At 45.0% G+C, this 13,194-nt stretch overlaps 1 protein-coding gene across 1 annotated transcript in view; it reads right to left on the bottom strand.

Moving 5' to 3' along the window:
• Window positions 1-13,194, bottom strand: part of GALNT18 (polypeptide N-acetylgalactosaminyltransferase 18) — a 357,593-nt gene that overhangs the window by 343,682 nt on the left and 717 nt on the right. The window contains exon 2 of the mRNA XM_010829347.1: window positions 13,124-13,194. Coding sequence (XP_010827649.1) covers window positions 13,124-13,194 — 71 coding nt within the window. The remainder of the gene's footprint in view (window positions 1-13,123) is intronic.

Below are 13,194 nucleotides of genomic sequence, written 5' to 3' on the forward strand. Positions count from 1 at the left end.
TGAAATTAAAAGACACTCCTTGGAAGGAAAGTTATGACCAACCTAGACAGCATATTGAAAAGCAGAGACATTACTTTGCCAACAAAGGTCCATCTAGTCAAGGCTATGGTTTTTCCAGTGGTCATGTATGGATGTGAGAGTTGGACTTTAAATAAAGCTGAGTGCCAAAGAATTGATGCTTTTGAACTGTGGTGTTGGAGAAGACTCTTGAGAGTCCCTTGGACTGCAAGGAGATTCAACCAGTCCATCCTAAAGGAGATCAGTCCTGGGTGTTCATTGGAAGGACTGATGCTGAAGCTGAAACTCCAATACTTTGGCCACCTGATGCAAAGAGCTGACTCATTTGAAAAGACCCTGATGCTGGGAAAGATTGAGGGCAGGAGGAGAAGGGGACGACAGAGGATGAGATGGTTGGATGGCATCACTGACTCACTGAACATGGGTTTGGGTGGACTTCAGGAGCTGGTTATGAACAGGGAGGCCTGGAGTGCTGTGGTTCATGGGGTCGCAAAGAGTCGGACATGACTGAGCGACTGAACTGAACTGAAGTCTTCTCCTAGAAACAGAGATACTGCTGGGTGTGAAGAGCCAGGCCTTCAGTCTCTTAGCTTTCCACAGCACTCCAGCCTGACAACCCCTGGCACAGGCCACCTCCTGTACCTCCAGGGAAGGGCACTAAGAAAACAGTCGCTTGGTGACCTACCTCAGGGTCATGCTCCTCTCATGAATCCTTCTAGTATCACCTGCAACCTTCCTACTGAGAGAAAGGGGTGATCCTACTTTCTCTTGCTTAGCATCACTGGAGCAGAAAAACAAGAGGGTGCCTAGCTCCATACTAAGGAGCTGGAGAGAGGTAACTTACTAACTGCATCGCCTTGGACAAGCTAACTACAGTCACGCAGACTGGATTTCCTTGTCTGTAAAATGGGGGTAACAACATAATCCCACAGGGTTGCTTACAAAGTTAAAATGAGTTTTCACATGTAAAGCGTTTAGCATATAACAGGTGCTCAACAGATATTGATTCACTTCCTCGTCCAGTTTCTTCTCTAGACAAGTTCAGAGCTATTTCTACAACCCCTCCTCTCCTTTGTTCTTCTATTTTAATTTTTGAATCATTGATAAAATTTTCTTCCATTATTTTCCTTTGGATTCTCCTTCTAATATAAATCCTCATGCATGCATGCTAAGTCGCTTCAGTAGTGTCCTACTTTTCACAACCCTATGGACCGTAGCCTACCAGTCTCCTCTGTCCATGGGGATTCTCCAGGCAAGAATACTGGAGTGGGTTGCCATGCCTCCTCCAGGGATCTTCCCAACCCAGGGATCAAACCCGCGTCTCCTATGGTTCCTGCATTGCAGGTGGGTTGTTTTGGTTTTGGTTTTTGCCACTGAGCCACTGGGGAGGGCCCTCAGGTTCTAATAAAATTTTTTAAAAGTCTGGCCCAATTATAGTCTTGGAGAGTATACGTCATAATTCTTGCCTGTTATACTTTCCTCCCATATACTCTTTTTAAAAAGCAAAGTAAATCAGAGGATCAGTTTATTATTAAAGTGAGATTTAGAAATGTTAAAAGACTGCTTCTCCAACTGTGAGGCACGTCTACAGCCTTACCAACACCCCTCCCATTACTTGGTGGCTCCTTCTCTCCCTTCAGAGAAATATGATGATGATTAATTACAAAAAGCCTGTCCCACTCATCAAGATCCTTTGAGGCAGGAACCACATAAACACCAAAGATCATAACTGCAATAAAGAGAAACCAGAAAACCTCTCTGCTCTGGGACCCTACCCAGGCAGAGCTAAATAAATCTGAAACAGAAGATCAAAAAGGATCCTCCACATGGATAATAGAAAATGTCACCAGCATAAACAGGAAGAGAGATTAGTTCAATAAAGGAATAAAGTCACATCTGTGGGTCTCAAGTAAGATTTTTGCTTACTTTTAACTTCCCAGCATATAACTCACAAGGTTATTAATACGGACTCCTACTGTTTTGGGCAAATAAACAGCTGCTGATGTTTTGTGCCCAAACCACTTTATTAGAGCTTTCCTTTACAGCAATTGTTTTTTCCTTTCCAAATCCTGAGAGGCTCAGACAGCTGAGAAAAAAAAAAAAAAAAAGAGGGAGTATTAAGGCAGAATGAATAACAAAGAAGAGAGGAGGCAGCTTGTGGGGGCAGAGCAAATGGGCTGCCAGACCCTCACCATCCCCTCTACCACTCTTGGACAAAGTCAACGTTCAAGATCAGAGAGCAGAAGACACAGATGTGGTACAATCAGAAAAGCTATGTTTACCATGATGCTAGGAGTTACCATTGAAAAGAAAAAAAAGAAAAGAATTTACCAGCTTGAGAAGATGAGGATGACCAACTCTCCAGGTTTTCCCAAGTTTGAGGGTCCTCCGCAGACACAGGAATTTCAGTTTTAAAAAAGGGAAAGTCTTTGGGCTTCCCAGGCAATCCAGTGGTTAAGACTTCACACTTCCACTGCAGGCGGTGCAGGTTCGATCCCTGGTCAGGGAACTAAGATCCTGCATGCCACGCAGTGTGGCTGATAAATAAATAAACTTTTTAAAAAAGAGGGGAAGTCAAGCAGGGCTAGTTGGTCACCCCAGGAGCCACTTGGCTGCGCCAGTGCACAGGAAAGCATTATAGGAGTTTGAAAGTCACATGTGAAATCTGAATGAGGTCCAGCCTGCAGCCAGCACACGCCGCTTTTCCTATGAGGCCAAGTTCCTGGGGGGCTCACAGTGATTCCAGAGAAAGGGCTTTCTGGAGTCTCCCATGCTAGCACCCCGACTCCGAGGTTCCTTAATTATACGAGGATAAAGCAAGCCGCCTGCCTGGATCCCTTTTTCATCAGTCTCCTGCTAGACCTAAGGCCTCTAAGCTTACATTTGAAAACCATCTTTGATAAAATGATCTTCCAGTCCCTCCTCTGTTAGACTGTCATCTTCTGTTCTCTTCTGGAGAGAGCACAAATGCTGGAGACAGTTTCCCTTTCTGGCTCCACCACCTAGCAGCTCTGTGACCTTGGGCAAACTCTCTAAGTCTCTATGTCTCAATGTTCTCGCCTCTCAAACTCTCCCTCACCATGCAGTGACGCTAAAAGGCGATCATGCGTGGACAGCACCAGCCCAGTCTCTGACCCATAGGAGTAGTTCTCGTCCTCTGTTCCCTTTGATATCATCCAGCTTCAATTCTTTATATGCCTGTTGCTCTTAAAATAAATCAAGGGTTTGGCTAAGATTATCATTTGGCATTTCTGTAACTTCAAATCTCTCCTTAACTTTCATTCTCATTTGGCATTTCTGTAGCTTCAAATCTCTCCCTAGCTTTCTAACTCTTAAATTCATTGTCCCAAGCAATCTTGTACTCCTAAGTCCTAATATACCACTAACATGACACTTATTAGCCCAAGTTTCAAATCTTGCCCTGGTCGCTGAACTGCCTTCCCTCTCCTGCAGGATCTCAGTGGCCTTTTTAACTCTAAGCCCCCACAGGACAGAGATGGATAAGCAAGTCAGACCACTGAAGCCAAATCAGGCACCAGAACTTAAGATGCAACATCCCTATGGGTCCAGTGGTTAAGAATCCACCTGCCAATTCAGGGGACACAGGTTTGATCCCTGGTCCAGAAAGATCCTCCGAGCAACTAAGACTGTGTACCACAAGAGGAGGTGGTGCACATCCTGATCCTACTGAGCCCACCTATCTAGAGCCCATGCTCCGCAACAAGAGAAGCCCCTGCTTGCTGCAACTAGAGAGATTCCATGTACAGCAATAAAGACCCAGAACATCCAAAAATAAATAAGTAAATAAAAATTTTACAAAATAATAATACAAGATTAAGTATAGATGCAGCACCTAACCATGTCAAATAGGTGCTCTACCCTGAATCTTAAACTCTGGACATGGGTGGAATGAACCCAATCATGCCAAAGAGCTGGCCTTAGCCTGCTCTTCAGGCATCATTTTCCATTGCTCTTATGTGTCCTGAGGAGATGAGTGCTAATGTCACTTCTCTGGATCTCTCCAAACACTGTTTATGTGAGCTCAGAGAGGACAGTGGTAACAAACGCAGCGGAACAAAGTGTGTCTGGCAGCCCCAGTACCATTTCAGCAATACCATCATAAAGGAAGTCTGTCACTCTCATTAGAGTTGGACATGAAGGCTTTCCACTGGCATCACGAAGGGCAGCTTCATCTCCCAAAAGCAAACCTTCACAAAACTAAAATTGAATGTTGGGCAATGAAAGAGAACTACATCTCAGAAATACATACCTACTGACTGGGATGATCTGTCCTAGCAACATATTTTAATCTATAATTGTGTAGCCAGAAAAAACTACCAAAACATTAGCGTTCACACTATCAGGAATCCTCTTGCTTAAAGCTCCAGTGGGCCGCATTCAGCTGGGTCCATAGAGTACAAAGACTCACACCGAAGATTCCAGAACAGCAGCTGTTTCCAGTCATTGTCACAACATATTGTAAATTGGAACCGTTTGCAGTAATGTGTTATTAACAATAATTTAAGTACCAAAGCATATGAATGATTAACTATGAATTGAAGCCATTTCAAGGTTATCACATTCTCTTGCATATTAATATGCTTTCTCGTGTGGGAGAGAAAGGGATGGAGTGAGAATGAATGCAACGTGTTGGGACATGCGTGGTCCTGGCCCTGCCCTGGGGTGTGTGCTCTGCATGCGAAGGCATGTGTGTGAAGAGCGGGGAGCATGGAGAACGCCTGTGCTCAAGCATTGCCCTGTGGAATGGCACTCACTCTGACCCTGAAGGCAAAGTGAAATTTGATAAGTTAACAACTGTAGGCACAATGGAATTATCAAGTCTTTGCAAATTCAAGGCACTCCAGCCCTAGGGAGACCTTCAAGGTCAGCATAAAAGTGCAATCCACCATTTACAGAATCGAGACCATCAACCAGTGGACCTAAACCTCTCTGGCCCTTGCTCTCGACCAAAGTACCCATGCCACAGTGATGGACTGCCCTTCCAGCATCTCTCTCTCTCTCTCCCCAAATCCCACCTTGGCGCCTTCTGGCTACATTCATCACTCATACTCAGTTTGGTGTTTCCACAAAGGACCTTCTGTGTAATATCAGCTCAATCTGGGCTGCCCTCCAATATGCCTCTCACAAGGCACCCTATCTGTCCTAGTCTCCAGAATAGAACACAAGCAACGAAAAGTGGCAACAATCCTAAAGAGACTCCCAAGCTCTACATCAAAGCAGTAGCCCATTCAACTTCCAAGTTAAGGGACATCAGAAATCCTGTAGGACACTAGTGAAGATGTTCCAGCAACCCTGCACTGGCTCTGGATCCCACAAACAGCTTTAAAAAAACACAGACCACCTAAATCCGAATAACTGAAGCTGACCTTCAAGGCCCTCACAAACCAGAAAAACAAACTGTGGCTCTCCAACATTTCATTCTGAATTCTCCTTGAGGCTCTACATCAACCTACTTATCAAGGGCAAATAACAATTTATGTCAAGTGAGTGGGAAAGAATGTGGAATTCATTTATTTTACAGCCTACACACTTCTGGATAAAAATGAAAATTCTTTGGCCATGGTAAAAAAAAGTCGTATTCTTTGGCAAGGTTTTTCTACTCCATGGAGATATGGTCCTGGGCTATTAATAAAGATAATTGGGCTCAACTTCTACATTCTGCTATTGGACTCTCTCAAAATATCAATCTCTGTTACTATTATAATTTCACATGCCACAGTTCATTCCGAAGGATAAATAAGTTTACTCTTTAAATGACACCCTTTCCTCAAGTAATCTTCAAGCATTTTGCAAACATCAAAATGATATCTTCTTTACAACCCTGCCAAGTCAGGGATGAGATGAGAAGGACATTAGCCAATTCTCAGTAACATCCAAAAGCTATAAGGGGACCAAAAAAAAAAAAAAAACCCTCCCAACAACTGGGCCTTGGATATTTTCGTATTTTTAGGAACCATATATGTGTTTGTAATCTTGGTGACCAACCTACTGTTACTGAATTGATTACTGTTACCGGTACATTAATATGCACATAATATGCCTAATAAAATTTTAGGAAACAAAAGCACTTAATAATCCATTTCTCCCACTGTTCAGATGATCTTGACTCAGTGAAGTAAGATAATGGATTTAGAAATTAGTCATATAATGTAATACATTATTAATCATGGTATTCAGAAGGGTAAATAGATGTTACAAGTATACCACCCAGGAATTCAATTTCATTTTAGATTTATTTACTCTCTTAAATTCTTTACGCTATCATCATCCCTCAAAGAAATCTAAGTCTGATGTTTCCTTTTCTTCCAAAATAGTGATTTCCAACCCCTTTTTAAAAAGAAAGCAGAGTCCTTTAAAAAAATGAAATATCTTACAGAAAACCAAATATAAGACAGATGAAAGAGAAACAGCATTGGTTGCATAGAGGGGAGAGAATGAGGAAAGGGGGGATCAAAGAGACCTCACTTGACCCTTCTATTTCTTAAGTCCCAGATCAAACCTTCTAGAAGCTTGGGGCTCCTGGGGACAGAGTTTGAGAATCACTGCCCTAAAGCATATGTGCAAAGCAAAAATTATGTGTATAAAATAGAATACAGGCATGATATAAATTTCATCAATTAATGATATATGGAAATAAAACACATACATAAAATACACAAATCGCAAACACTGATATCCCAAGAGAAAAACCAGCAAAGGACACCAATACAAAGTTAAAGCAAACACAGGGCTCGGGAGAGATGCTAAGTTCTACAGTAATCAAGAAAGTACAAAGCAAAAGAATAGAACATTTGATGGTGGTTACATTTGCCCAGAAAAAGTTGAAGGGTAACACCCAAGGCTGGCCAGGCTCTGAGAAGCAGGTACAATATTATATTGCCATTGGCTGTATAGAAAGATTTTCCTTTTGAAAAACAATCTTTCATAAATATTGTTCATATTTTTTGAGTCAGTAATAATCCCATTTGTGGAAATGCATCATTAAAGTCATTCCAAAGAAGAACACAGTGAGGTAAAGATGTTTATTTCTGATTAGTTATAATAGAAAAGAAAATGTTCAATAATAGGCAAGGGGTTAAATCAATAATGGTATACTGATGGTGGAATATTATACAGTCACTAAAAATACAGTAAAAGTTCTCTTTAAGAAAGAAAGTGAAAGTGAGAGTCATTCAGTCCTGTCCAACTCTTTGCAACCCCATGGACTACACAGTCCATGGAATTCTCCAGGCCAGAATACTGGAGTGGGTAGCCGTTCCCTTCTCCAGGGGATCTTCCCAACCCAGGGATTGAACCCAAGTGTCCCACATTACAGGCAGATTCTTTACCAGCTGAGCCACCAGGGAAACCCTCTCTTTAAGAAATCTCCAGTTAATTGCCTCTCCAGATTAAGCATGTTTTCATTCTCTCCATGAAAAACAAAACCAAACCAGGATGCAATTGTCCCTCTGTGTCAATTCCTCTCCCTCACCCCATTTACATTTCCAGCTAACAATGGCATTATAAGCCAACCAAGAGTACACTGGGTTTGTTTCCAAATGTGTTTAGAATCTTGGTACTTGTCATTGTAACAGCATAACTTAATTACATGTTATATAACCAATGGAAGATCATCGTTAAAAATTTAGAGTTATTTCTAAGAAAATTAATTTAAAGCTTTGGAAAGACTTTATAGAACTAATCACATAAATAGCAGTCAAATTACTCATGAACAAAGTCACTGCAAAAGACCAAAGTAATAAAAATGTGGGCCACTACACTGCTTCATAAGTACCTTCAAGTTCTCAGTGAATGCTAAAGAAAACAGAACTAGAAATCAGACTTTGTAAACTGCACTTTATGGGAGTGGCTTATTCCATGAAGAAGCTGTTTACAAAGTCAGATTTCTAGTTCTGTTTTCTTTAACAGATCCAAACCAAAGATAAAGCCTTGGCCTTCCATCAAAAAGCTGAGAAATGAATGCACAGTAAAACAAAATACTTAATGCATGTATGTGATATTTTGTTTTAGTTTCTTCTTTAATCAGGTTTTCAGTAAACTAGCTAACTCAAACCCAAACTGTGTGGAAGAAGAGGTATACTGCTGCTGCTGCTGCTGCTAAGTCACTTCAGTCGTGTCCGACTCTGTGCGACCCCGTAGACGGCAGCCCACCAGGCTCCCCCATCCCTGGGATTCTCCAGGCGAGAACACTGGAGTGGGCTGCCATTTCCTTCTCCAATGCATGAAAGTGAAGAGTGAAAATGAAGTCGCTCAGTCATGTCCGACTCTTCTCGATCCCATGGACTGCAGCCCACCAGGGTCCTCCGTCCATGGGATTTTCCAAGTAAGAGTACTGGAGTGGGGTGCCATTGCCTTCTCCGAAGAGGTATACTATCATCCTTCAAAAACGCGTTCACTGCAACAGGGACCAGGAGCGTCTGGATTCACCACTGTACCCAAAGTCACCACTCAGTGTGGCGCCTGGCACATACCAGGCCTCCAATAAATAAGGACTAAATCAATAAGAGAAATCAACTCTGAATACTCGTTGGAAGGACTGATGCTGAAGTTGAAACTCCAGTATTTTGGTCATCTGATGCGAACAGCTGACTCATTGGAAAAGTCCCTGATGCTGGGAAAGATTGAGGGCAGAAAAAGAAGAGGGCATCACCCATGCAATGGACATGAACATGGGCAAACTTCAGGAGATGGTGAGGGACAGAGAGGCCTGGCTTGCTGCAGTCCATGGGGTCGCAAAGAGTCGGACACCACTGGGCGACTGAACAACAACAACAAAATCAATAAACTATGTACCAAATATTGAAAAAGTGCTTCTAACAAAAAGCAAACTGAGAAAAGCAGAATATAAAATTACATGTAAACCACGACTACACCTGCATTTTTAAATATGGAGCCAGATGGACAAAGCTAGAAGGCAATGTCAAAATACAAAATAGTTGTGTTAGATTAGAATGAATTAGAGGAATTTTATACATTTTAAAATATTTTATTTAATGTTGGCTCACTCGTTTTTATATTCAAGAAAGATGCTAACCAAGAAAAAAGAAAGGCTGTATGGGTTTCTGCTCGACTTCCACAGTAAGACGTGAACCCACATGTCCATTTCCTAAGCTCTCCAACACTCCAGCGTCCTTCACACTCTGTACTTAACCCACTGCACCACCTCCAGCAATTCCATCTTTTTCCTCCAAGACAGGAGAAGGCAATGGCACCCTCCAAGACCAGACCTGTACGAACACTTGCTTTGTGTTTCCAATCCATCAGGATGCTATTTTTAAAATCCGGAGTTATCCACCCTCTCATTTACCATCTATCTGGTTAAAAAATAATGATCAAAACTGCAATTTACATTCCCAAGAGATTCCCAAACACCATCTAATTAAATCATTCAATCAGAAAACAAATTAAAATGAAATATCACTGCAACCCCCAAGAGGAAAATAAACTTTTCAGTCATGACTAGAACGTAGCTCCAGGGTGACGCTCCAAAGCCTCTTCTAATTGCAAGTCCTATGGAACATCCAGTAGAACATTTTGTGACATTTGCAGCTTCCAGGACAACTTTCCTTCCAAAGCAAAGAGGAGCCTGTGCAAGGCTCCAAAGCAAAACATAGTCATTTGAGAATGGAAATGCTTTACTAATGACTAACCAGTGCCCTGGGCACCGCACTGTGTGCTCATTCATTCATGTGCTCAGCCATCCAACACACACTCTCTGAAGAATGTGCCAGGAACTGTCCTGGGTGTTCCACAAACACTTCTTGTGTGAATGTAACCTCTGCCTTTTGGTGTGAAACAAAACCCAGAGCTTCCTGAGTTTAACTATGGAAGAGTCTCCAAGTGGAAAGGCTATGACTCCATCATCCCTCGGCCACCCTCTGAGGTCTCCAACTCCGACACCCACTCCCACCATCCAGGGACTCTAGGAGAGCCCTGCTGCCCCTGTGACTCGCTGGCCCTCTTAAGAGATAGCAAGGCAATGGCACCCCACTCCAGTACTCTTGCCTGGAAAATCCCATGGATGGAGGAGCCTGGTGGGCTGCAGTCCATGAGGTCTCAAAGAGTCGGACACGACTGAGCAACTTCACTTTCACTTTTCAGTTTCATGCATTGGAGAAGGAAATGGCAACCCACTCCAGTGTTCTTGCCTGGAGAATCTCAGGGACGGGGGAGCCTGGTAGGCTGCCATCTATGGGGTCACACAGAGTCAGACATGACTGAAGCGACTTAGCAGTAGCAGCATGTGGTTAAGAACACAGGTCCTGAAGCAACATGAGCTTGGTTTAAATCTCTGTACCTTAGACAAATTATATAAGCTCTCCATACGTAAAACGGAGCTTACATACTTACCTCATAGAGGGAGGAGAATTAAATGTCAACATACATAAAGTACTTAAATAATGCCTGGCACACAGCTGGTGCTATATAATTTTTAGCTACTAACTATTATTATTATCCCTATTCCCCCTGAGCTTAGCAGAGTAAACTGGTTTGCTCAAAAGGCCCTCCCTACTAACTAGAGGAAACTCGGCAGTGGAATACATGTAAATGGCCCATATCATCAAGGACAAGCCTCTGATCTTTTCCTTTCCCACCCTCTGCCTTCAGAAAGTGGCATTTGGCCAGTCCCAAACACCATAGGCCCCTTACATAAGTAAGATAAATCCCTAGCCCACCCAGCACCTCTGTCCATGGACTTCTCCAGGCAAGAATACTGGACTGGGTAGCCATTCCCTTCTCCAAGGGATCTTCCTGACCCAAGGATTGAACCTGGGTCTCCTGCATTGCAGGCAGATTCTTTACCAGCTGGGCCGCCAGGGAAGCCAAATTTTACTTTAAATTCCCCCAACTACTTGCTGAAGGACGGCTCCAGCATCACTGGGGGTGCTGTCACTAGTTCTGGCGACACCACAATGGCACAACAGCCAAGCATCCTGTGCCTCCCCCTGCCTCATGGCCAGTCTTTGCTAAGTCACTGGCCCTTCCCCACCCGACTGTGCACTGTGGCTTCTACCTCTCCAGCTGAGAATCTGGCCTTTTCTGAATATCCACAGGACTCATAATACAGTCATTGCACATACACAAGAGAGCTGGATCACCATGCGTTTTAAGGATAATGCACCCTCTTTTTTTCTTCCCCTCTCAATTTTTTCAGGTATACATTTGAAAGTTTCAAACAAGGCATAGCTATAAGGTTTCCTGGGAGCAAAAACACAAAGGCTCCTTTCAGCTTCCACACTGTGCTCATTTGCATGTAGAGTCTTATAAATCACATGATACGGTCCACATTCAACATGACAGAGGTGCCCTCTGGGATGAGCCCATGACCCCAAGATCTCCTCACTGCTTCCCAATGTAGTATCTTGCTCACCTCCTCCCTGACCAGACTGGAAAGCACAAGAGGATCATTTTCCAGAAACATGAACACACACACACACACACACACACACACACACACAGAATCTGTGAATGAAAATCTCTTAAAATCTGTGGGCAAACTAGAAATGTCAAAGTAAGGTATGGTCTGCATCCCTCTGGGAACATTATGAATCACCCTGGGGCAAACACTGTACTTCTACTGCTGACTAATTGTCAATCTGGACCCACAGGAAGGAAAAGAACAAGTAAGAAACACAGCAACAGGCACATCAGAGAGATAAATTGGTCTGCTACGCAAGCCCAGTGGCAGGTACCAAGGAGAGCTGTGAAGCAGAGGCGTCAGAGCCATGAACTTGTTTTAAAGTCATCAGTCAGTCAGGAAGCACCGTGGATATGTATACCTCTCCTGCACTCACCTGAACCTCCCCCCTGGGAAGGAACTTTTGTACATACCGGGAAGCAAACCAAATGTAGAGAGCAGCTGTCCCCACCATGGCAGGGGCAGCAGATGCAAGGTTGGATCCTGACAACCATGTGTAAACAAATGAGAGTGCTCCTGGGAGAGAAACAGTCAACCAGATACGTGCCAAAGTCTGCCTGGTTGACAGGTGAACTAGGCTCTCCTGGCGCTGTCCTGCCCTTAAAAAGCTGACAAGCCTGGTAGAAAACAGGGGGAACAGAAGCAAAGAAAAAAGAAATGTGAACGTGAGAGACGGGCATGTGTGTGCACACTCTGACCTGTGGTGCCCAGCCGGAGCTCTCTATCTGCTGCCTCTGACAGCTCATCGGACAGGGTCGCCTGGGGAGAGTGCTCCGTACCCCATCCTTCCCTTGACCCCAGCCCTGGCCTGGAGCGCAATCTCCCGGCTCAGCCTGACTCCAGACCTAGCCCGCGCGAATCTGTTTGCTCTGCCCCAGCCACTCCCTGGGCCTGGGAGTGGAGCTACCGGAGGGAATGGCCTTCGCTGGCAGCCCAGGGCGGGTTCTCCCAGTCCTGGGCGGAGGCGCCACCGCAGTGGACAGAGCTCCAGGAGCCCATGCTTCTTCACCGCGCCAACACCTGCTCCTGGAGAGGGTCTTGGACCCGCGGGCTGTGGTGTGGGTGGAGACCGCTAAGATTCAGACAGCACTCCTAGCCACAGATACCTCTGCACACCCAATTGCCTATGGGCCGCTCACAGCCGGGCTGGGACTAGGGCCGTGCAGTCTTCCCAGCTCTGGCTCGTCCCGCAGCCTGTAGGTCCTAAATGGCAACGACTTGGGCCTCTCACGCTTCTCCCCATAGGCCCAACAGTAGCCAAATGAGCTCGATTGCCTTTGAGCGCTCCCTTGTACACACACCAACATTCACACGTACCCACACTCTGAACCGGACCTGTGTGCGACCCCGAGAGCCCTCGAGCAACTAGCCGGTAGTCCCACGCACACTGGGACACGTGCGCAGCGCGCCCCCATACCGCCAGCGAGCTGCACACACCCGCGCGTGGAGCCCCGCGCATACACGTGTGCCCTGGAGAAGCGCGCACAGCCGCCGACACTGAGGGTCCCGTACTCAGGCAAGAACATACACGCAGCCCCGCCAAGCGTCTGCGGCCTCAGAGCCCCGCAGTCACTCGAGAGATGCCCACCAGCCTCGGCGCACCGCGCACGGCTCTGGGCACTCCCCGGCCCCGTGGGCTGCCCAAGTTTCCCCGGGCGCCCGTACCTTGGATATGCTGCTTTATGACATTCTCCAGGTGATCCAGCCGTTCAATAATCTTCAGGGTGTCCCCTTTG

This window comes from Bison bison, unplaced genomic scaffold, assembly GCF_000754665.1.
Source record: "Bison bison bison isolate TAMUID 2011002044 unplaced genomic scaffold, Bison_UMD1.0 scf7180017864503, whole genome shotgun sequence".
Classification (NCBI taxonomy): Eukaryota; Metazoa; Chordata; class Mammalia; order Artiodactyla; family Bovidae; genus Bison; species Bison bison.